We start from the raw sequence: 26,177 nt of genomic DNA on the forward strand, positions 1-26,177 counted from the left end.
CTTTTCAAACTCTGCAACATCCTTTTTGAGATGCTGTTTCCCAAACCATAGGTAAAAAGGTACCCCTGACTGTTAGGTCCAGTCATGGACGACTCTGAGGTTGCGTGCTCATCTCGCTCTATAGGCCGAGGGAGCCGGTGTTTGTCCGCAGACAGCTTCCGGGTCATGTGGCCAGCATGACTAAGCGGCTTCTGGCAAACCAGAGCAGTGCACGGAAATACCATTTACCTTCCTGCCAGAGTGGTACCTATTTATCTGCCTGCACTTGGTGTGCTTTCGAACTGCTAGGTGGGCAGGAGCTGGGACCGAACAACAGGAGCTCACCCCGTCGCAGAGATTCAAACTGCCGACCTTCTGATTGGCAAGCCCTAGGCTCAGTGGTTTAGAACCATACTGTGTTCCTAATCATAGACGCATGCAATGTCATCACACAGATTTATAGAACTATGGATACATGGGGCTCTAGAGGAAACAGCATTAGAATCAAATAATTCTTTATTCTGCTTGCAAAAAAGGTAAATAATAAGTATATATAGTCTAGTAAAAAAGAGGCCACACTAAGATTAACATTAGAAGTACCAGGAACACAAGTTACATATTTGATATAAAAGAAGCAGTGGAGTAACACAGTTGTTAGAAAAGTAATTCTGGTGATCCGTTGGTATTGGAAATTGTTGGGAATCGCCAAGTGAGTTAGTGCTCATGATCTGGGACATGATATCCAAGAATGCTTCCAAGAGGTTGATGAGCAAAGAAGGTCCTGGCCATCTCATTGATTCTATGGTATGCTCCCAAGATCCGGAAGTATTCCACATATGCCCAGAAATCGTTGGTTGTGAAAGGCCAGTAGGGCATGTTTGCAGGCTGTCTGTAGGGGTCTAAAACAAAATATGCATGAGGTTCTTTTCCCCCTGATAACCAAGACATTTAGGATTGAAGACTCATGCTACCTAAACAAATACCTTTTAGTTGCATTCCCTGAATGGGGCTGGTGCTACCCTTTAGCACAGTTGCCTTAATAAACAGTATGCTGCTTGCATCTGTTTCCCAACATATTTATTCAAAGTATTTTAAGCTGCTGTTTAGAGCTACACTCTCGTGAAGCGAGTGAGAGAGAAGGTACAACAGGAAAACAGTCGCTGCAGAACGGATGTGCTGATTAGTTAGTATGAGAAGTTGCCCTGACATCACAAGCTATATGTGGCATCCATTAAAGGTAGCCATAGAGATGAAGGAAGGTCTTCAGGTCCCACTACCATATTGGTCCAAAGATTAGCTGCCTTTGAATATTGGCCACAGATATCTTTAAAAGAAATAAAAATAGGCGCTAAATCTCTGGCACCATCCAGTGCTTTTTACAATTTAAAGAGAACGTGGACCCTCTAGTGTTTTTTCTCACCAGGCAACTAGCACCACCTGTTGAGAAGGTTGGGTGATCCTTTTACCAAAACTATGAAGTAAATGGAAATTCCATGCAGTTTCCAAGGTCTCCTCTTAAATCGCAGCTTCTTTATGTGTAAAAGTGCTACCAGAAGCCACACTCCAGTTTTATACACACCAGGTTGGGGTGGAGGGAGTGTTTCCGCTACATGAATATGCTTCTCATTGTGTTGAATGCTGCTTTTCTCCTTCTCCTGATTGCAGCAAATGTTTGGGGAGATTGAAAGAAAAAGCAACCAGACCCCGAAACATTGAAATATGAAGTCATAGAATCCATGGTGGGCCTTTGAAGCATGGTATATAAATCCAAATAACCCTAGGAGAGTGAATAGTGCTACATAATACTTAAATTTCAAGTTCAGCTGGATGCGGCCATATAATTTAGCTTTAATCAACACCGTGCTGCCCATTTGATTAATGTGCTCTGGCCAGGGGAATCAATGGCCATCTGTCTGACTGCAACTGGTTCCATGGTTCCAGGATGCAAAGTTCTAGCTTCAGAAACTAGATGGAGGCAGCACTGTTTCACATCTGCAACTCCGGATTCAGGAGTGGTGCAGCGATCCTAAATGTTATTAATTCAGTATCATTGCAGATTGTGCTAATTCATATGGTGATTTACATTCTGCCTTGCGAACAGTTTCTTAAAAAGGAAAACCTTTATGTGTGTTTGTAATTTTGGCATTTGCAGGTTTTAGTTCCTGTTCCTACTAAATGTTGAATTGATGTTTTCTTGGGGGTGTCTGATGCGGCTCAGTTTCTTTCAAATCTCCTCTGACATTTGATCAAACTTCACATTTGCAAGAATTCCCATTTTTAGACAAACTAGAGATGGGATTGAGCGAGACAACCACAAACAAACAAAATCCCTTTACCTTCTTCATCCTTGATCGGTCTGGCACCTGTAATTAGGGAAGAAATTCATCATCAGCCACTCGGTGAAAAGTCACAGTTTTACAAAGAGCTGCTGCTCCGTCACCACAAAACTAATAAGCAGCTAAGTTTCTGGTTTTCAAAATACTGTAATAAAAGAATAGTATGTTTCAACTCTCACTACACATCGGGAAATTAAACATTCATTATATTTGAATGCTGTATCATATTCCAAGCATATTGCAATGAAGAAAGTAACTGATGGGGGGGGGGGTTTGAAACAATATATATCTATTGCAATAAAGTTACCTGTTTGTGTGTTCACCAAAATGCAGAAGCAAACTATGACCACAAAGATTAACTTCATCTTTCCTGTAAGGAATATTTGTGTCTGAAGTTTAGCCTGTATGAATAATAATAATAATAATAATAATAATAATAATAATAATAAATCAAAATATAGAAAGGCTCAACCTACATATTTTCTTTCTGCATAAAATACACCTTTTTGTCTTATGAACAGAACACAACCCATTACATTATTAATTGCAAAACTTTTTTATTTACAAAGTACAATGCTGCTCTTTTGTTAAGCCCCCTGCAAACATCTACATTTTGCATGAAATTTGATACCTTGGAAGCCACTTACTATTGGGGTTGGTTTTAACTTCAGAAATTACCTTCCCTTCTTTCTTTTAAATCAGCGGACGTTTGTAGCTTTGAGTCAGCCGCAAAATCCTGAATGAGCTTCTATTGCTGCAAAATAGCAGTACTGTTTTGAAGAGGCTGGAGGACTGTTTGTAAGGGAAGGAACGTCACTCACACAGCACACCAAACTGACTCTTTCATCCTAATCTTGAGATGTTTACAGTGTGCTGCTAATATGAATTGGGTGGTAGAATATCGGTGGTGCAAAACAGCAAATCTTGGAATTCTTTTATTTTTTGCCATTTCACTTGTATGGAATCCAGGATCCAACTTCAGTCATCTTTAATATATTGTTGCGTAATCTAGTGTACCATACCTGGTGTTAAGTGCTGTGTGTATGACTCTGCTGAGTGGACAGAAACTCTCAGAGTTAATTTTTAGGACAGCCAGATAATTCAGTTTCAGTCATAGTACTTGAATTTAAAGTAGTTTGTTCCTACTGAAGCACATAAGGTTAATGCCCTAATCTTAAACTCCTGTGGTAGCATGTCTGCCTTGGTTGTCTGAGATAAGTCATAAATCATCTTAAATCCTAGCAGTATTTAATGGTGTTCTGGATTGGATTGCCTGACATTCCAGTTTATTCTCTGTAAGAGTAGATCTTTTCAACCAGAAGGCTTTAATGATGATGATGATGATGATACTGGCAGCAGGAATTGCTTTTGAGTTAAGTGATTATAACTTTCATTTTTTCACCACTATTTCAGGAGTGGGGGAACAGTTGGAACATGCTGTTCTGTGCTGTTTAAGCTGCTAAAGGTGCCTCGTGGATTTTAGTCTACAGCAAAGAAAGCTAAGAGGGAAATTGAATTCCGAGGCATTTTGCTGCTTCTACAAAGACAGCTTAGAAAGTGCTGCAGATTTGTTGGTTCGCTTCACAACGATTCTATTGAAAGATGCAGAGGACCTACTTAACCCCAGTAAAATTAGCAAAAATGTATAGAACAAGTACCAATATATGTTGGAAATGTAAAGGAAAAGAAGGTAAATGGAATTGTAACGCAACAAAAAAATTCTGGGAAATGATATATAATGAAATGAAAAAAATGTTTAAAATAACCTTTGCTAAAAAACCAGAAGCTTTTTATTAGGAATTATAGGTACCACGATCCCAAAGATCAGAGGAAACTGGTCACATATGCTACAATGGCCGCTCGGATGCTACTAGCCCAGAGAAGGAAGGAAGAGGAAACCCCGACCAAAGAAGAATGGCAAATCAAGCTGATGGACGATGCCGAAAGTCAGCATGGTGCAAATGCATCAGCGGAGCCAACCGCTACTGATCCTGCCTACTTTTGCCGCAGCTTCTACGCACCACCCAACCCCCAGACTGAAAAAGGTTCTCTGCTCCTGATTTAGGTGGCAGTTTGTGTCTTAAAGATGCAGGTCACTAAGTGGGCCATTATCTGCCGTGGTTTGTTAAACCTTCCAAGAACCTTCAAAGCCAATAGCTCTGTCCAGCAGTACAGTGGTACCTCAGGTTAAGAACTTAATTCGTTCTGGAGGTCCGTTCTTAATCTGAAACTGTTCTTAACCTGAGGTCCCGCTGCCGCCGCATGATTTCTGTTCTCATCCTGAAGCAAAGTTCTTAACCTGAGGTACTATTTCTGGGTTAGCAGAGTCTGTAGCCTGAAGCGTCTGTAACCTGAAACGTCTGTAACCCAAAGTACCACTGTACTGCCCATTCCATGGAAGCTGTCATGTAAAACTCAAGATATACAACAGCATTGTTCCTCACAGCTCTTCATACCTTCTTTACACTCCTTAACTAAGGAAGAAAATTGCCTCCAGGGGTTTGATCAGAACTGCATCCTATTATCCTGAAAGATTTATAGTAGCCACCACTCTTGTTCCAAGCATTAGAGCAAGCCATGGTTGTTCATTTTCATAAGCTGAAAGAAAATATGCCTCCCTCTGAGCCCTGTATCAATGATTGCTGACCAAGTTTCAACACAACATGCAGCCCTAAGTACTTTTCCCTTCACTTCTCAAACAATTCATGCAGCCTGACAAAAAGCATCTGCAACTGAGGCACCTGCTAGGGAACACTGGGACCGAATTAGCATTGTAGTCTGTAGTTCTCATTAACCAGCATATCCCAGAATGAATTCCCAGCAGTGTAGGACACAGGAGCTAGTCAAGCACCAAGGTGTATCACTTAATCTTATATCCACCTATTTGCCATCTAAGGGAAAGGTTCTCCCCGCTCCCCACAAACATAACATACTGAAAGTATAACAGAAATGCAATTTAGTAATGCTCCCCACAATTAACTTTTTAGTGACAACTAAAGTGAAGTACTTAATATTTGTATAAATGATTCTGGATGCATGAAATAGTTCTGTAATCCACACTATAATTTATTTTTCAGATAGGTATATTTTACATCAGTATGCACTGGTGGCAAGAAAATGTGATGTGGAAAGTGTCTGGATCTTTAAGTTTTATCTCACCTTATTTGGCATTGCTTGCCTTTGTAACTCTCTGTTGAGTTACGTCTGTTACAACAGCCAACTATGTACAGTGGTACCTCGGGTTAAGTACTTAATTCGTTCTGGAGGTCCGTTCTTAACCTGAAACTGTTCTTAACCTGAAGCACCACTTTAGCTAATGGGGCCTCCTGCTGCTGCCATGCCGCCGGAGCATGATTTCTGTTCTCATCCTGAAGCAAAGTTCTTAACCCGAGGCACTAATTCTGGGTTAGCAGAGTCTGTAACCTGAAGCATATGTAACCCGAGGTACCACGGTAACAGGTGAATGGTTACTATCTACCCAGGAAAACATCCACTGTGTTGTGGTTGCACATCGAGCAGATTCAAGGCAGTTTACAATCGCGGCAGTTTTCAGTGGATTCTGCTGCCTTTGTTTGTTGGCCATCAGGACTGTAGCAAAACGCCTTCAACAATCCTGGGAAAGGTAGTTTGTTATGGGTGCTGGAAATTCTAACTCTGTGAGAAGCAAACTACAGTTCCCAGGATTATTTGGTAGAAACAATTTGCTTTAAATGGGATGTGACAATCAACAGCCTCTTGACTTATTCTTTGCCCTTTCTTTGTCAAGGAGGGTTACTCAATGCATGCTCCAATTTCAGACCGAGTTTTCCAGTCCCAATGGAACCGGAACATGAGTGGAAAAGCACAATGACGTCACCTGCTGAGTAACTCTAGATGTGACAGGGAAAGGGAAAGGAGGGGACATGAGGCTGATCTTTATTCATTTAAAATACAATTTAAAATACAATCATACAATAAAGGTAAGTACAACAGAGTTAAGCACAAAAAAGAAAAAAGAAGAAAGAAGAAAAGAAGGACAAAAAAGAGTTTAACAGTAGCAAGAAAATGTCAATTGAAAAAGAAAGCCAAATATTTATACAACATCATGTCTTATCCAATAAAGTCTTCTATAAAAAACTTCCAATCGTTTTCATTATACTTTTTCTATTGTCTTGATTTTATATTTCAGCTTCATCATGTATAGTGTTCATGAATGCACACATCAGTTCCAGTTCGAAAAAGTGTATTAGTAGCCTACATACGATTGACAGGCTTTAGGTAAAGAGAGTCTGAGAAGTTATAAATAAAGTTGTATAGGTAAACACAAACCACAACAAAAACAGGAGACAAGGGATGAGTGAAAAATGGCTCTTACATAGAACAATTGATCAGTTTTATTTTGCTTCTTCATTCTGAACCTCTTGAGCAGAAGCCTCAAATTGGCTTTTTGCTTGCTTGGCAAGGATATATGTAAATTCGTTACTAGGCATGCCAAATCAAATTCCACACTGGTTGGAGCCTGTCCAGACAGTACCTTCTGTACTTTCCTGTACCCTCTAGCACTTTCAATATGCTGAAAGCACACACGCTTGCTTGTCTCCCAAGGATCATCTGGAGAAAGCAGAAGTGGTGAGGTGTCTTGCTCACAATCCATACAGTGGACAATGTCCCTATATCACAATGTGTATTGTCCCATGACCCAGTAAGGATAGGAAATTCCAGGGAAACGCAAGCCAGGCAATGCAGCGATCATGGTCTCATGCAGACACTGAAGCATTCAATAGCACAGCATCCGCTGAAAGAACTTAGTATTCCCCCTCCTGGTATCACCTACAAAGCAGTTTCTTTGTTTAAAAGTTTACTTATAAATATTTCAGCTCCATTAGCTGAGAAGCACATTAATCTGCACGATGCAATGAACTGGGCTCAGTTATGCAGTTGCAAATTTGTAAAAGCAGAGTAAAAAAACAGAGAAGACATTGCAATCGCACAGGAGAACAGGGGCGATATTTTCACCGATGAAGCCCTTGGGAGATGTCTTATTCTGATGATTAGATTGTGAGCCCATCCTTTCAAATGGCTCAGAGAAGGCAGCAGTTTATCTTTTCTTCATGTGTGTGTGTCTGGGAGAGAGAGAGAGAATGAGAAAAATTCCAAGCCACTTATAAAATAACTGCAACACAACATGATCAACATGTGTCAACATGATCAATATAATCTGAAAGTTGCTAAAAATCAGTTCTTTTGTAATGAGCCATGTTTGGGTTTGGGTCTGGGCTTTGGGGCAGGGAGAAGGTGGATTGGTATGTAGAATGTTGAGAGTAGGTGATGGGAGTCTGGGATGATAGTCAGAATGGTAGTATTTGTGAGTTGACAGCTGGAATAGGGAAAGGGAAGAGAGTGGAGGATAGAGGGTCAGCCCAACACATTTTGCTGCCAAAGATGGAGAAAGGGATTCCTCCCCGCCCCTCACCAACACCGCTCAAGGGATATAGCATCCACAGCTGAGTTATTTTGGCACCTGAGAATTGAGCAATTCATTGCTCAATTCATTGCACAATTGTTCGATTTTTATTTTTTTTAATCGTTTTATATTATCCTATTGATAATTTTCCAATATGGCTGAAGCTGGGACTAGAATTTATTGATGAGTGTATGGGCCCATAACCCCCCCCCCTTTTTAAAAAACAGCAAGGAAGTAACTAAATAAATATTCTTAAATGTGTTGGGAAAATAGGGTTGGCACGCATTGCTTAATCATCTGTACAAGCTAAAAGATCCACATAATCATGCACATCCAGAATCAGGGAGTAACTCTATATACAAACAGCTGGTGTAAAGCAGGACAGTGTAAATTAATCCCAGGTGAAGTTACACCAGATCCAGATTCTGTTCAGAAGCGGAGCTACTGCTGTCTAAGCTAGCCTGGCCCTAAGCCTGGCAGAGGGAAAACAAGCTTTTTAAATAGTTGTTACACCAACCTTTCTGCCAGCTTAATTTATGCTGGGTTGCTGCATCACACACCGAAACTCAACTGGCTGAGGATTCAGCCTGGGTTCCCCACTCTCTGGTCCTGCCACACCCCCAGAAAGCCCCCTTTTCAGGGCTTTCGTCAGCCTAAAATCCACCAGGCTCAGTTCAGCCTGAGATACACCGGTGTATCTCTCCTTCCTCATCTCATCTGGGATCCAGCAGCTGAGCCAAGCCCAGCTGATTGCTGATTGTTACTATTTTGATGTGGCAACCTGATCTGGAGCTAGAAGTGTAATCGCAGCCCTCAAGATAAATCCAGGCATCTCATCATCTGAAAAATCCAATGCTGCTGCTTTAGATGTTTGTGATTCTTCCTACACGGAAAGTACTTTGGTGGTGCATGCCGTATTTTGTTTCGAAATGTCTCAACACATGAGTTTTATGTCTTTCCCCTGCCCATCAGTGTTTTCCCTGCAGAATGATCATGACGGCTGAAGCAGATTGATGCCTATTTTAAAAAATCACCACTTTTGTAGGGCAAGAGATGGTCATAGACCACAAAATGTTTTATGCTGTCTGCAAGCGCCACCTACTGCATAACTTGTGAAAGGAATGGCTATGAACTTGGCGGAAGACTGCTGTAACCCTGATGGCACTTTTGCTCAAGTTCTGTTTTGTGCTGTGTGACCAACATCCTATTGTATCTCCAAAGAAGTATTGTACACCCAGCCACCATACTCCCCCCACTCTTTACATACTTTCACTCTGCTTCATCTTCAAACTGAACCACCATGATGGTGGTGGCTATAAATAGCCGTTTTGAACATGCTATTGCCACATCCAAGGGACGTGGGTGGCGCTGTGGGTTAAACCATAGAGCCTAGGACTTGCCGATCAGAAGGTCGGTGGTTCGAATCCACGTGACGGGGTGAGCTCCCGTTGCTCGGTCCCTGCTCCTGCCAACCTAGCAGTTCGAAAGCACGTCAAAGTGCAAGTAGATAAATAGGTACCACTCCAGTGGGAAGGTAAACGGTGTTTCCGTGTGCTGCTCTGATTCGCCAGAAGTGGCTTAGTCATGCTGGCCACATGACCCGGAAGCTGTATGCCAGCTTCCTTGGCCAATAAAGCGAGATGAGCGCCTCAACCCCAGAGTCGGTCATGACTGGACCTAATGGTCAGGGTTCCCTTTACCTTTACTTATTGCCACATCCTAGCAGACTTGTCAGTGTCAGCTCCCAACAGAGCCTACCTGGTTGAGCCCTGAAGCATCTGTGATGCCTGATCTATTTTGCCTGTTACTCTTTGGCATTCAGGGGACAATAGGAGGATTAAAAAGTGCTTAAACAATGTGAGTAGTGTATTCTAGCTCTGGGAAAAGTAGCCTTCAGTAAACCAATGGCAGGTTTCTTGTCTTAAATTTTGCCTGCACCGCTAGCAGATTGTGATCATCCTTCCTCTAAATCAAGACTGCACTCCCTTCAGCTTGTAAATCCTTGCTTCAAATTGCTGTTTCATTGCAGCAATTCTCTTTACCTTAAAACCATAACAAATCTGCTTAAATATCTCTAATAACTCCCTGGAAAGTACCTGGATGTTTGACAAAAGAAATCCATCTTTGGTTTAGAGAGATAGCATACCGTTTTTGATTAACATATTATTATACCCTCTACGGTACCCAGTTGTAGAGTTCTTGGTACATAACAGAAAGTGGAAAAGGCTTGATAGTGTTGAATTTCCCTCCAGTAAGCTTGAGCAGACATTGATAGTAAACAAAGCTGGTTAACACCAAGTTTTTATGAGAAATGTTACGATTAGGGACTGAGAACACACTGCTAAGTTCCCAGAGCACTATTGCAGATGGACACCAGCCTGCAACTGTAGCATCTAAAGAATCACATGGTGTGAGTACATAACCTGGTTCCTTCCCATCTGGAAGTCACCATCACTAGAGCAGGATGGGATGCAGCCACACAGAAGCAAGTCCAATGCCATTCTTGTGATGGGAGATGGGAGACCCAATCAACATGTAGTGAGGAATGGAGACGGGGAGTATGGTCCTCTTCCCTTCTCCATGTTGTCCATCTGAGTAGGAATACATATATAGGGTTGGGTCCTGTCTAAGTTACTTGAACACAGACTTTATTGAAATCAGTGTGACAAGTTAGTCTTCTTGATGATTTACCTTATATCCCATTACATTCAAGGAGAACTAAGTTCAACTAATTTACTCTGGATCCAGCCCATAGACCAACATGAGAACAGGCCTTCTCTGCCGTGGCTCCCCGTCTGTGGAATGCTCTCGCCAGGGAAGTTCGCCTGGCGCCTTCACTATACACCTTTAGGCACCAGACAAAAACGTTCCTTTTTAACCAGGCCTTTGCCTGACTTGATCCTATACCCTTTTTAAAATGCTGGCTCTTTGGGGGGTTTTTTATTGGGTTGTTTTTGTTTTGATTTTATGTACTTGATATATTATGTGAACCGCCCTGAGACCTTCGGGTATAGGGCAGTATAGAAATATATATATATAAAATAGACCAGGGTTGGGCAATTTGCAGCCCGCAGCCTAATTTTGTGTAGGTGGCAAGAAAAGAAAAATCAGGCGATAGAGGGAGAAAGATGTCCCACCTATCATTGGTCCTGAATTCCATCCACTGCCTGTATGTGGCCCCCAACAGAAAAAAAGCTTGTCCACCTGTTATGTACTGAGCTGAATCCTAGAACAATAGGATCCAGAATGCAGCAGTCTGATTGGTCTGCAGGAGCCACCCAATCCACCTCCAGGTGGAAGTGAATCAGTGACCTGATTGGCTTGCAGGAGCAGCCAATCTGGCTCCTGGATGAAGTGAATCTGCAACCTGATTAGGCTACAGTAGCAGCCAGGAATTAGCCAATCACACGGGGCCCATTGTGTAAATAATGTATATATAGCTAAACGTTTTGGAGAAACATTCATTGCTACTATGAGCTGAATAAACAGCATGAAATTCACACTCGACTCTGAGTATATTTCACCACCTCAGCATAGAAATATGTCGAAAGCAGCAAAGGAAGATGGGATGTTTTTGTCCTTATACAAGTTTTGCAGCCATCAGTTTCTACCAGTACCCTGAGTTTTTCGCAACTGCTTGTGTTTTCCTTCTACCCTGAACAGCATGGCAAAATGTCTAAGAGGATAGCCACTAGACAGCTGTCAAGGCTGGAGTCGGGAGCAAGTCAGCAATACTTCACAGAGTGTCAGTGAAGTTAACTCTCTATTCCAAGAAGCAAAACAGCTCTATCCACAAACTCTTCCCAGCAGGTCTTGCCTAGTGAGGCAGTTGCGAGGACTGAAGATCTCCACCTTCCCAAAGCTCCCTAAGTCTTCTCCTCTCCCAGGTCTTTCCCAAGCAACCTGATATTTCTCCATGTTGTCTGTCTCTGCTCCCCCCTCTTCATTCCTCTTCTGGAGAGGGGAGCTGGTCACAGCAGGAAGGGGAGAGTCCCTGGCTTCTTCCACAGCCTGCCTCCACTCTGCCTCTTGGCCCCCCATCTCTCCAGCCTCCAGTTCTGCCTTGTATTCTGGACAGCCCTCTGCATAGCCTCACTACACCCTGTTACGTTCAGCTTCCAACACCACCTCCTCCTATTCTGCTCCCTTTTCCCGCTCCGGCCACTCCTCACTGTCCCACCACCAATCCCCTGGCTCTAAGTCCTCCTCCCTTGGGGGTTCCTCGGCTGGAACCTCCCAACACCCCTCTGTATCCAGCCAGTCCATGGCAACACACTGGCAGTTACCTCAGTTCCTCATCTGTCATGATATCATTCCATATTTTTTGTGCCAGCAATTTTTTCATCTGCTTTTAGCCTTCACACAGTGAAATTGGCTATGCTTTGAGGTTCTTTTATTTCTAGCATCTCTCCTTCTATATTAAATTCCCAACAGCGTCATCTGAAAGCCTAACCGTTTCCAGATATCCATGGTTCTTCAGATCGCTTTCTGGTTAACAAGCTCATTGAAATAAATAGGCCACGGGGTTGCTAGGCTGGAAACTGCAGCCGAAGGTGTGACAGCTTTTCTGCCGGGTGAGAAAATTCTGAGACAGGAAGCTGGTTAGAGCTTCCAGCTGACTGCAGAGCAGACCAGGTCCTCCTAGAGACCATCAAGCACCCAGACCTTTGCCTGCTCTGACACCACTGACAGCTGAAGCAGCCTTATACTGCTATATCATTGGGTCCATCTAGCCCAGTACTGTTGACACTGACAGGCAGTGGCTCTCCAGGGTTTTGGACAGGGGACATTTCCAGCCCTAACCTGAGATTGAACCTGGGACCTTCTGCATCCAAAGCATGTGCTCTACAAATGAGCTGCAGCCCTTCCCCTCATTAAATACTAATTTGCATCTTGTTGTCCTGCTTGTTATCAAGCTCTCATATCTGCTGGCGGTCTGTTAAGAATTGTTTTAAAAAGAATTGGGCTGATCCTAATGATAGACTTGTAAATATTGATAGTACCATGCTTTAGATAGATGGTGACCCAAGATAGTCCTATTCCATCATGTTTATCCTTGGTGGTTGTTTTAATTAGCTATTCCTTTATGCAAAGCTTAATACGAATCATGTAGGGCCTGGCATTTGAGCCCTGGATGAAAAAGTGTTTGGCCCATTAATGTGGAGACTGGGGGTATTTTGGGGAATGGGCAATTTCATTTCATACCAAAGTATCTACTAAAAATGAATGGTTTGGCAAGTGTGGGGTCTCTCTTACCGCTGCAGCTATGTGGTTTTTTTTCTAGGAGGTAGCTCCTGGTACAATTTTGTCCTATTCATGACCACAGGAAACTTCCTCTTATCAAGTCAGACCAGTCTAAACCAGCCTTTGCCAACTTGGTGCCCTTTAGATGTTTAGGATTACAACTCCCATCAGCCCCAGCCAGCACAGCCAATGGTGAGGGATGATGGGAGTTGTAGTTTATTATCTGGAGAGCCCCAGGCTGGTGAAAGTTAGTCTATTCCATTCGTTCCCACTGCTCAATTATAACCAGAAATATTTCTTTGCAGACAGTTCCTGTAATTCATCTATTATTTTACTAATGGAGGAACTTCCTCCTTTTCCATCCCCTGACTCATTGTTCACATACTTATGGTCATCTTTACAACCATGAGAAAATCAGATGGATGACTGCAATTGCTAATATTTATCCAAGGTAGACAGGGATACTTCTCGAAAATACTTCAATTGCTTTCTTGAAGCCTCAAGTGATCACAGCTGCTGCATTTATATCCCGTGCTTAAGCATCTGGTGTATATTTGTATTAAGAATTAACAGACAAGTCCTCCCAACCTGTGGAGGAATAATAATTTCCTCTACTGCTGATGACCAGGCTCTGAGTGCCATTGCTCATGTAGTCAAATAGTAACACACACACAGAGAGAGAGAGAGAGAGAGAGAGAGAGAGAGAGAGAGAGAGAGAGGCAGGCATCAGCAAGCTTATGAGAAATCCAAGGTTTGCCAAAACACAGAATATTTAGAACTAGTGACTGCACTCCTGCTGGCCTACTTGCCACCCTTAACCCCCTTAAGACCTTGTCATCCCCTCCTCTTACAGCTCACCCAAACTGCCCCACATCTTAGGCCTCCTACTCATCCCTATTCATATGGCCTGCCTGTCTCTGATGATGCCACTTCTGCCTTAATAGTGGAGGGCAAGGAGGAGAAATGGTGGCAGAGCAAGATAGTTGCTGAGAAGCTGTCCTGGTGTGTCATGACCATTCCATCGCAGCTCACCTGGGTTACCCACCTATGTCGCTTACCTGGGTTGCTCATGCCACTCACTTGGGATGTCTATGCCGCCCACTTGTGCCAACTGCCTGCTTGGGCCACCCACTCATCTCCTTACCTCTTCCTTACCCTCCAACCCTGCTGCGATGGCCCAGCAGCATCTCTTGTTTGACCCCACAGGCTACTCCTTGAATGGACAGAATGAGAAAATGCATTACATTCTCTCAAAGAAACTTTCATCGGTCAACCTGTCAGTCTTTTAGAGCTATATTTGGAAGGTTTGGTTCTAACAGTGATTCCCTGGAAGATACTCCAAAGTCAATTGTGCATAGATACTGTTTCTGGAGGTCTGGCATTTCCTACACTAGAAACTGTCGATATAAAATGACCCACAGAACATGGACCCTTTTGTAGACCCCTGCATGGTAATGTTAAATTTGCAAATCCATGCAAGAGCAATGAAGAGTCTCGTGACATTGTGGCGATCACACAGGGTCCCCGGACGTTTGACGGTCTATTGATCCCTGTGCCACCACTGTGATCGCTTCCATCGCTGCCACCAACCCATTTCTCTCGGGTACGCACTGAGTCCAGACAGTTGTTAACATTAAAACAAATAAACAAGTTTATTTTATAAGCATTAACAAGTTGATGGTTTCAGATAATTTTTCTTGTCAGTTTCTTAGCCTTAGTTTCTTTATCGGCCTATACCTTCCTAATACCTTCTAACTGATTATCCCAACTGTTTAACTGACTCCTCTTAACAGATTCTCTCACTCTCTCACATCAAACTAGCCAAACCCACAGACTTATCCTCCCTCTCCCTTCTCTAACTCCAGACTGACTTTTTAACAACTCTAACTCTAACTCTAGCTCCTCCCCTTGGGTTCCAATGGTCAATCCTTTTTACACTTAGTTAACCCTTTCCTTATGACCCAGTATGATGTCACACACCTAGGAGGGCAAACGCCATACGCATCTTAAAGATGAACAAATAAGGAACCTCCAGACTAATTTGGTACAACACAGGTCCCAGTTAGGACTGTGAGGCTATTTCCCCCAAACCACAGGCCCCTCACACCAGATGCCCCGTGGGGAGCTCAACTGAACAGCCGCTCCCTGCAGAAAGAAGGGTTGACGGCGCCACCCATCAGCTGATAAGTGGAACCTGCTGGATCCTTGCAGAAAGCAGCTTTGCCAGCCCTATGCCTGGTGTTAAGGAAGTGCTAAGCGCAGGTCTTGCAAAGCGCATTGTGTGGTGCTTCCCAAATGCCAGCTGATACAATCTGCTGGAGCCGATCTGGTGCTTCCACCAGTGTGTTTGCCCCATGCCAATCTCAATATCACCTTGTGCCTCCCTTGAATGCAGCAGTAGTGCAGGCAACCTGAGGTCCGGTGAGCACTAGCTCCCCAACCTGTCATTTGCTACTGAATAAGGAAATAAATACCTATGGATGTTGGTTGTCTAAATCTGCACTATTACTCATCTCTGCAACTCCCTCTTCCTCTTTTGTCCAGTGCTGCTATTCATGCCTGGTCATGCCTCCACAGGGATGGTTTCAATGGAAGGAAATGTGAGAGTTTAGGACTAGGAACAAAGAAAACATATGAAGAAGGGATATTTCTAAAATTATAAAAGGATATGAAAAATGAAACACTTATGAGAAAACTGCCAAATCACCCAAGCACCCTGTGGGCTTCTCAAGTAAAGGTACCCCTAGATGAAAATAAGGTTGTTTCCATGTAAGCACAGTCTGCAGGAAGGTTGTGTTTATAAGCAGAAAATTGAACTTCAGCTTAATGAAGAACATTTGTCCCCAGCGGAACATCTTGTCAGCTATAATAACTCTCCTCAGCCTTTATGACAACCCAGAAGAATTATCTTCTAAGAAATATGATCAAAAGACCTATAAAAAACCAAACAAGGAATTTACTGGGAAAGATTCTAAAAGTAGGGAAATTAAGGGGGAAATACAAGGAGAGTGAACCTACCAACCATGAGATGTAAGTGTGGCTCAGTCTATTGAGTCTGACGTAAGTGACTTAAAGGCAGACTTATGAAAAACCTTCACAATGGGAAGAATATCTGCTTTTCATTACTTGGTTTAGTCTCAGGAGCAGATTGACCATCTTGCTAACCACAGCTGATGCAACTCACAGTTGCTTTGGAATGGGAAATGCCAACCCAGATACAATGCCAGTCTCCACATGGAGCAGGGTTATGCAGCTGTATAGAAAGAAAGGCTCAAGTCTGTTGGGGGAGGGGATTCAGCATTGTTTGTTATTTCAAAGCCATTTGGAAATGGCATGTAGTGGGGGTGAACAAATCCTCACTCTGAAATTTATTTGAAGTCGTAGTACTGTAGAAGAAGAAGAGTTTGGATTTGATATCCCGCTTTATCACTACCCGAAGGAGTCTCAAAGTGGCTAACATTCTCCTTTCCCTTCCTCCCCCACAACAAACACTCTGTGAGGTGAGTGAGGCTGAGAGACTTTAGAGAAGTGTGACTAGCACAAGGTTACCCAGCAGCTGCATGTGGAGGAGCGGAGACGCGAACCCTGTTCCCCAGATTACGAGTCCACCGCTCTTAACCACTACACCACTCTGGCTGTAGTTTTAGTATGCCATGCCCTGGTCCTAACTGCACTACAAGGAAACAAAACCAAGTGCTTCCTTCCATTTAGGAGATATGATCAAGAGAAACCCTAAATGGACTTTAATAGTCCCCTGTTTCCAGAACGTTCTTCCCAGGAAAGCTCACCTGGTGCTGCCCTTGTTGTTGTTTCAGTGCCAGGCAGAGGTTGTTTTCCCAGTTATATTGGATTGCAATTTGCTTTTTTAGTAAGAAGTGATACAGACATTTCATAAACCTAAACCTAACCAATAGTCCTATAGAATGCTTGACTTCTGCCAAACTGCCTTTTAAAAGCACACACAAGACTTATGTGATATATGCAGCTTGGTCTTGGGACAGGGAACAGCTGGAAAGCAAAAGCGCATTCGGTACAACCAGCTGAATCACGATCAATAAGTCAATCATGGCTAAATTAGACATAAGGGCAAATATATAACTTCCATCACATTGAGGAGCACAAAGGAAATTGACTTATATTGAATTAAGACTGTTGACCCATTGATCTATCCAGCTCAATACTGTCTGCATTGACAGGTGGCAACTTTCCAGGCAAACGACCTTCCAGGCCAGGGACTGAGCCTGGGACCTTTTGATGCAAAGCATGGGATCTTGCAGTGTGATGCTATGGCGTCACAATGCCCTGTGTTTATTTACTCCTGCTCTGCATCAGTGGAGATGGGGAGATGCAGGACATTGTGACATCACAATAACAGTGTATGCTGGAACGGAACGGAACGGAACGGAGGAACTAGATGTGTGGTAGCCATTGTGTGTGTGTGTCTAGCGACACATTTGCCATCATGTATTGTTTGACCCTAAGGCTGGTTTTGATTGTATCCATTTAAATCAGAGTAGACCTATTGAAACCAGTGGCCTTGAACTTATGCACATTAACTTTAATGAGTCTACTCTGAGTACGACTTACCCAGTGTGTAAACTTCCTTGTTCACCTGGACTGGGGGGAAATGGAGTGCAACCTAATAACTCATTTTTACAGCCAGATCTTCCAGGATTTTCATTTTGCTCTCATTTAATGAACATATTTGTTTGCATTAAAATAGAGCTAAATAGCCCTGATTGATACCAGGCATTATGCAACAGCCAAGAAGCATTTATTAGTTGAATAGCTGGTGACTTGCTGATCAAACATTACAATTAAAATCAGAGTTATTTAACTCAAAAAGTTATACCGAACATCAAATCAATTGACAGTCATAACAATAATAATGAATGATTAATATACAATTACCTAAGCTCATTACCAGGTAATGTCAATTAGCTGCCCGAATTAGCTCAGGTGAAAAGCTTGCATTTGTTAAAAAAAGGTTCAATAACTTCTTGCAGCAATGACAAATTGCCCCCTGTGCAGGGACATGGATGGGAATCCTAATGAGGCCAAGATCCCTGCTGAGGTGCCCTGCAATTGCCTCATAACCATTTCATAACTTACTCTTATGCTGTGTCATGTCAATCAGCTTAGATAAATAAACATGGGGAAAGCAATCCGGGTATCTCTCAGAATACCGAGCTGGGAGACGCTTACCAGTGTAAACATGGAGGGTGGGAAAGCCTTCAAAGGTCTGACCCTGATTTCCAGGACTTGGGCCCAGACTAGGACTGGCTACAGAGGAGAAACTGTGACCACATGGCTTGAAAGCACACACTACAAAACACATCATTCTTCCCTTCCCACCGCTGTTAACCAGAAAAAGATGAGAGACGGGATCAACTATCGAAGGTCAGGCCCTGAGGCTAAAGTATCTTAACAGGGGGAGGGAAATGGTTTCAGTTTGAAAGAAAGAAGTAAGTAGTATGAGGATTCTTCTCTGTGGTTCTTGAGCGGTAACACCGGCTACATGCACACCGCACATATTATTGAACCGCTCTGGGAACTGTAGCTCTGTGAGGGACATAGGGGTCTTCTAACAGCTCTCTGCACACTTAACAAACAACAGCTCCCAGAATTCTTTGGGGGAAGCCATGGCTGCTGAAAGTGGTTTCAGAGTGCTTTATATGCATGGCACGAATGTGGCTACAGTCTTTAGAAATTTTAAGGAACATCAGACACAGACCTGATTGTTCCTGCACATCCTATTCCTTGTTGTTCATCTGACTGCTACACACCATATGTTTAAAGTACATAGAATCCTAGGAACTGTAGTTTGTCAAGTGTTCTCGGAATAATAGTTCAGTGACGGGTAAGGTTATCAGGATTCTTGTGTGTGTGTGCTTTAAATATATGGTGTACGCAACATTTTCGGAGGGTTTGGATAAATATCAACAAGCCTTTGGACTGCATGCAACAACCCTCTTTGCTTATTCAACTAGCAAACCAGGAAGTCTTCCATTAATTATAGCTTCCCACATAGTCTGAGCTGGGAAGCTACAGTTAATGGCTTTGGAACAAGTCAGGATCATATGAAACCAACTTCAGACCACAAGTTTAATAACCTGGCTTGCTCTAAAGCTTTTAACCATAGTTTCCTGGTTCGGATGAAATGGGAAACTATACAGTGGTGCCTCGCAAGACGAAATTAATTCGTTCCGCAAGTTTTTTCTTCTTGCGAGTTTTTCGTCTTGTGATGCACGGTTTCCCATAGGAATGCATTGAAAATCAATTAATGCGTTCCTAGGGAAACCGCCTTCAGACCAGGTCCGGGGACAGTCTGTCCCCCGACCTCTTCTGAAGGCTGGGGGGGGGGGGGAGAAGGGCTTTTCTTCCCACCCCCAGCCTTCAGAAGGCTGTTCTGAAGGCTGGGGGTGGGAAGAAAAGCCCTTCTCCCCACCTCCCGCCCCGCAAGCTCCGGGGACAGGAGGGCTTTGCTGCCGACCGCCAGCATTTTAAAAGCCCCCGCTGTCCCGGGGCGATTTTAAAATGCTGGTGGGTGGCAGCGAAAGCTTCGCTGCCGCCCGCCAGCATTTTAAGATCGCCCGGGACAGCAGAGAAGTCTCCGCTGCCCCGGGAAGGCAGGCGGGGGGAGCAAAGACTTTCGCCCCCCGCCGGCCTTCAGAAGAGGTCCTGGACCTCTTCTGAAGGCGGGTGGGGGGCGAAAGTCTTCCCCCCCGCCTGCCTTCAAAAGCCGTCGGGAACAGCGGAGAAAGGCGCTGCCTTTCTCCGCTCTCCCGGGAAGGCAGGCAGGGGGGGAAAAAGACTTTCGCCCCCCGCTGGCCTTCAGAAGAGGTCCAGGACCTCTTCTGAAGGCGGGCGGGGGGCGAAAGTCTTCCCCCCCCGTCTGCCTTCAAAAGCCGTCGGGAACAGCGGAGAAAGGTGCTGCCTTTCTCTGCTCTCCCGGGAAGGCAGGCAGGGGGGAGCAAAGACTTTCGCCCCCCGCTGGCCTTCAGAAGAGGTCCAGGACCTCTTCTGAAGGCCGGCGGGGGGCGAAAGTCTTTGCTCCCCCCGCCTGCCTTCAAAACCCGTACGCGATAGCGGGAAGCTCTTCCCTGCTATGCCGGACTGCTTTTAAAATGCTGGCGGTGGGGAGCAAAGCCTTTCGGCCCCCGCCGGCCTTCCTGGACCTCTTCTGAAGGCCGGAGGGGGGGAAAGGCTTTGCTCCCCACCACAGCATTTAAAAGAGGTCCCCAGAGATTTCCCTATGGGCTTTCGTCTTGCGAAGCAAGCCCATAGGGAAATTCGTCTTGCGAAGCGCCTCCAAAACAGAAAACCCTTTCGTCTTGCGGGTTTTCCGTCTTGCGAGGCATTCGTCTTGCGGGGTACCACTGTAATTAATGGAAGCCTTCCTTATTTAGCTCTCCGGGAAAGATTGAGGGCACAAGGAGAAGGGGATGACAAGATGGTTAGACAGTGTTCTTGAAGCTACGAACATGAGTTTGACCAAGCTGCGGGAGGCAGTGGATGACAGGAGTGCCTGGTGTGCACTGGTCCATGGGGTCACAAAGAGTCGGACACGACTAAATGACTAAACAACAACAACAACATGTAAAGGGAGGATTGAAGTGGCTGCATATAGAATGTGGACAAAAGCTTTGTTTATAACTTGGGTTATTAAACTAAGATATGATCATTCAAAATGGTCTTTATATTGTTGTGAGAAACAGCACCCTTAAAAGCTATATAAAAGGTAAAGGGACCCCTGACCATTAAGTCTAGTCACGGACGACTCTGGGGTTGCGGTGCTCATCTTGCTTTACTGGCTGAGGGAGCCGGTGTTTGTCCTCAGACAGCTTCCGGGTCATGTGGCCAGCATGACTAAGCCACTTCTGGCGAACCAGAGCAGCGCACGGAAACGCCGTTTACCTTCCCGCCACTTTGACGTGCTTTCAAACTGCTAGGTAGGCAGGAACAGGGACTGAACAACAGGAGCTCACCCCGTCGCGGGGATTTGAACCGCCGACCTTCTGATCGGCAAGCCCTAGGCTCTGTGGTTTAGACCACAGCACCACCTGCGTCCTTTTAAAAGCTGTATACATGCCTAAAAACCCTAGTTGACTATAGATGCCTGTTAGAAGCATACAAGTGTTTGCAATCCCTTTCATCTGCGAGGCATCTCTGCACTGGTATTTTTCATAAATGCAGCTGCTGTTGCTCAAAGGCCACGCTGTATTTCTTTAGCATGCAACTCTGCAACACTTCGCTGCAATTAGTTATAATTATATAGGGAATGGGTGATGTTTGAAAGGTCACACATTGTTGGTTTTTTAACCCATGTAAATAGTCAGAGGCAGTAATGCTTCCGAATATCAGCTGCTGGAAACCACAATTAGGGGCCTGAACCAGCAGGCTCTCTTATGCTTTTAAATGTGTACACACCTGCACACTTATTTGCACAGAGGATGTGGTTGCCTTTTGCCTTTCTCCTCTCTAGGCACCTGCATAACTATTAAGGGCAGGGTTCGCCTAACAAATCCCATCAGCAGAAGCCCTGCACATGATGAAAAGGATCAATCATATTAGGGGTTTAGGGTGCCCTGCAACGATATGCTGCAAGTCACACATGTAGATAAATCTTTTATAATTTTTGAAAACAGCTTTATTTTCCTTATGAGTGAAAGTGCCATCAAACTTTTTATACCACTGTGATTAAAATTTGGAAGCATTGCCAAGATACAGAACAAAATTGCTTCAGGGACAGCCAGCTGGCCACCCCTGGTTTCATCAAGGGCAGTATAATTTATCTTCTGAGATGCTCCTCATTATTTTTATTTTCTTAAATAAATTTGTTCTTGTTTCAAACCTAAAATTTGCTCGGCAGGCTTTGCAATGTTTATTGTACCCCATCCCTGAGATCTGAATATGTTTCCCCATTCACCAAATTGGTTCCCCCCCCCCTAAGATGTCTTCCTGTCTCTGCAGGTATTCAGTCTTCCCTTTCTTCATTTTTATCAGCCCGTTTTTTGTCATGGGTCGGTAATTTAAAGGGTTTTCCAGATGGTTAAATGCTATTCATTGAAGAAGCTCAATAGCATGTTAATATATATGTATGATGCTCTCTAGCCTCCAAATCTGTCATTTATTGAACTCAGATGGGATGTGATGGAGAGAAAAGTAGAAATTCTGTAGCAGCATAATGCTGAACAGCTGTGCTTGGAGTTGATAATTACTGTCCATGTTCAAAAAACGGTCAGTTGCAGTCCATCACTTAGGAAGGTTTTCACTTTTGGTAAAGGAGTATTCATTTAGATATATTTTTATTATTTTCCTTCTTAAACAACATTTTCAGCATTACAGCATTACAATACCAAACACAAAATACCAAACACAATACCAAACTCTCTGCTCTGCCAAGAAAACGACTTCCCTCCTTCCCTTCAGCAGGTTTTCCATTTCAAATCCAATCGCGCAATTTAAATCTTCAACCTATTGTCCACATTGTAGGATTTATTTCAATCCTGCTAGTGTCTTCAAATTTTTGCAATTATTATTCAAATATACAATAAATTTACTACAGTCCCTTTGGAATTTCTGATCGTCCTGGTCTCGAATCCTGCAAGTCAGTCTGGCCAGTTCTGCAAAGTCCATCATCTTCGCCTGCCACTCTGCAATGGTAGGTACCTCCTGTAACTTCCACTTTTGGGGCCATAAAGTTCTTGCTGCCACTGTGGTGTACATAAATAGTCTTTGGTCTATCTTCGCAATTTCCTCACCCATCAAACCTAGCAAAAATGCTTCCCTTTTTTTGGAGAAGGTGTATCTAAAAATCTTTTTTAGTTCATTATAGATCAATCCCCAAAATGTTTTTACTGTATCACAAGTCCACCACATATGATAAAAGTCACTGTCTGATTCTTTGCATTTGGTAAAGGAGTATTCAGTGGACAGCAATGACCTAAGTTGAATTCCATATCATGTAACATCAGTGTTTGTTTTCAGCCTTTCTATGATAGTCATAAAACCATTTTTGGTTAAGGACAATTGAAAAATTATCTTCATGCCCCCTACTCTCTTGTTGCTAAAAACTTAGAGATGTTACTGAAGCTCATAATTACCTTGGATCGACATGCAAATTTGAAATGTGCATCTGCAGTGCGAATTGCAGATTTCCCACACAAGTTCTTCTCTGACTTGGAGTCAGAATCGTAGCTTCATGGTGGAGGTTCATGGTGGAGCACACGCTTTGTGTGGAGAAGACCCAGAAGATCCCTGCTTCAATCACTGGCATCTCTTTAGCCATCTTTAGCTATTTCACCCCTTGCTTTTTCCTGTAAGACCAATTGCAGTTGTTAACAGTCGTCAACAGGTTTAGCACACCTATCAGCCAATCACCCATTCCCACTACCCTTCTGAGTAATACCCCACCCTCTCAGTATATATAAGAGTCTGGTGATTTCTGTTTCAGTGTATCTGAAGAAGTGTGCATGTACACAAAAGCTCATACCAATAACAAACTTAGGTGGTCTCTAAGGTGCTACTGGAAGGAATTTTTAAATTTTGTTTTGGCATCTCTAGTTAGTATTTGGAAAAACCTCTCTCTCTGTCTGAAATTCTGAAGAAACACTGACAGAGCAGATCAGCTTTCCCCAACATGGTGCTCTCCAGATGTTTTAGACTACAACTCCCATCATCTCTTAGAATTAGGCATGCTGCGGTAGTCCAAAACATCTGGAAGGTACCATGTTGGGAAAGGCTGGTGTAGACGATATTGAGCTCGATGGGCCAATGATTTGACCTGGTTTAAGACAAATTCTTATGTAAAATGAGATCCTGAGCAGGAACAATCAGTGAGTTGTCAGCTACGGCTCAAACTTTCATTCATTTTTATCCAAGTCATGGACACAAATTACAGCTCAGACAGATCTATGATTACCTTTGTAAAAAGTGAAAACTAGACGGAACTTTGAGAGGCAGTTGAAAATTCACTGGAAAATGGAGCTGCTTATTGCCAAAAAAAGTGACCAATTAAAAGACCTGATCCATCATTATAAATCGGGACACATTCTCACAAAGCAAATGAATTGTTCCTGAAAGGTCACCAAAGAAGCTTATAATATACCATGCTGATTCCTGACTGAGATGAGGTGAGTTTGTCCATCACTACGTAGCACATATAAACATGGGAGCTCATGCCTCATGGCAATTCCTCCACTGCAGACACGCATGCCAGTTTTATCCAATTGCAATTCTGTTTATTTAGGTGTGAGCTCTTTTTGGAGGAAGGGTAGTCAGACTCAACCCCTTTCTTGCCATTTGGGATGAAATTTCAGGCCTGGGGTACATTGATCACTGGCTATTAGCCATGACAGCTATGTTCTATCTCCACTGTCAGAGGCTGTCGGCCTCTGAATGCCTGTTGCTGGGAATCACAGATAGAAAGAGTACTTTTGCACCCAAGTCTCACTTGCTGGCTTCCCAAAGGCATCTGGTTGGTCAACAGTAACAACAGGATGTTGGGCTACATGTTTTTTGTCCTGATCCAGCAGGATCTTCTTACATTCGTACAGTTGTTTCTTCTGAGAAGTAGTTGATTCTGATTTTATGTACCAAATATTTTCTCACTTCAGTCTTTGCCCCCCAAAAGTTGGAATTAAATATTTCCAGTAAGTGCTGTACAGAAGTTAGTACATTACACACAATCACCATGCCCAAGAACCATCACTTTACTCCCACAATTTTCTGGGTTAAAAGAGTTGCAGGCTGATTCCCCCCCCCCCCCCCCGAAGTGATTCACATTGAAACAAGAGCTAAATTTCAACTAGATTACACTTTTGGTGTTTGTTGTTGTTTAGTCGTTTAGTCGTGTCCGACTCTTCGTGACCCCATGGACCAGAGCACGCCAGGCACTCCTGTCTTCCACTGCCTCCCGCAGTTTGGTCAGACTCATGTTTGTAGCTTCGAGAACACTGTCCAACCATCTTGTTCTCTGTCGTCCCCTTCTCCTTGTGCCCTCCATCTTTCCCAACATCGGGGTCTTTTCCAGGGAGTCTTCTCTTCTCATGAGGTGGCCAAAGCATTGGAGCCTCAGCTTCAGGATCTGTCCTTCCAGTGAGCACTCAGGGCTGATTTTCTTAAGAATGGATAGGTTTGATCTTCTTGCAGTCCATGGGACTCTCAAGAGTCTCCTCCAGCACCATAATTCAAAAGCATCAATTCTTCGGCGAATTACACTAGAATCCCATAAGTGGCTTTTATGTTGTGTGAAAGCTCAAATATAATGCGAAAATTAACAGGGAAATGTTAGGGAAACAGAATAAACTGCCTTGTGAAAGAAGCCAAGGTATTATATAATTAATATATATATATATTTCACTCTTGACTTTTGGCTGGTCCTCCTTCCTGGTTTGTCCTTTGGTCCTGATTTGCTCTTCAGTCCTGGCTTGCCTCATGGCTCCAGGCTCACCGCAGACTGGTGCCAGCAGCCCAGCCCTGGCACGTCCCAAGGGGACAGTGAAGATCCCACAAGACGGCACTGATGTACAAATAGAAACAACTTTCTCTTCTGCTGACATGGAGATATCTGAGTCAAACTTTAGACAAGCTGTATTGTTTGACTAGAGGAAAGATAATTGTAGCTTATGCTAAAGGCCACAGGGAACTGGAAGGATTGAGGTTGGAAACACAAATATAAACAGGAGTGCTTTTAGAGCAGAGGAATTCTTGGCCATGAGAATAGTTCCACTGAAACAACACAAAAAAATCAACCAGGGAAAAGAACCAATTTTGAAGCCAATTGTACGCAAGGATCAGCAATCCTCTTCCGATGACCTTCTGTCTGCTTCCATCAAAAACCTTATGAGATGACATTTTATCATGTATATATATAGGACCCCCATCTTCAGGCTATGGGATTTGCCACCGCAATAACAAGAAAAATTCTTAAGAACCAAAAATGTTATGGAATGCCAATGAAGCAAATATAGCATTTTACTAGTTTCACAAAGCACTTGAGGCTGCCTGACTTACTCTGAGGAAAAGCCAGTATTTCAGCTGGCTAGGCAACAGCCACACAGCACAGTGATGAATATCATGCTGATGGAAGGATCTCCATTCCTCAAATTAACAGACCATGGAACTACTATCCAACCTCACAACCATCCTATAAACTGGGAGGGGGGCTAGCC

The 26,177-nt window shown here is 43.6% G+C and overlaps 1 protein-coding gene across 7 annotated transcripts; it reads right to left on the reverse strand.

The window, feature by feature from the left end:
• Positions 1-548: 548 nt before the first annotated feature.
• Positions 549-23,123, reverse strand: OTOS (otospiralin). Of its 7 annotated transcripts, none has more exons than XM_081007027.1 (4): positions 23,109-23,123; positions 2,623-2,716; positions 2,316-2,342; positions 549-878 (listed from the first exon to the last, which is right to left on the reverse strand). In XM_081007027.1, the coding sequence occupies exons 2-4, from the start codon at positions 2,678-2,680 to the stop codon at positions 694-696; spliced, it is 270 nt and encodes an 89-aa protein (XP_080863153.1). In that variant the 5' UTR covers positions 2,681-2,716; positions 23,109-23,123; the 3' UTR covers positions 549-693. The 7 variants fall into 7 exon arrangements, with proteins under 7 accessions (XP_080863153.1, XP_080863155.1, XP_080863150.1 ...); XM_081007029.1 differs by lacking the exon at positions 23,109-23,123 and adding an exon at positions 15,477-16,417 and having other exon boundaries at positions 2,623-2,685; XM_081007024.1 differs by lacking the exon at positions 23,109-23,123 and adding an exon at positions 6,670-6,703.
• Between the last annotated feature and the right edge of the window lie 3,054 nt (positions 23,124-26,177).

The sequence above is a fragment of the Podarcis pityusensis genome, assembly GCF_964106645.2.
Source record: "Podarcis pityusensis genome assembly, chromosome: 5".
Lineage (NCBI taxonomy): Eukaryota > Metazoa > Chordata > Lepidosauria > Squamata > Lacertidae > Podarcis > Podarcis pityusensis.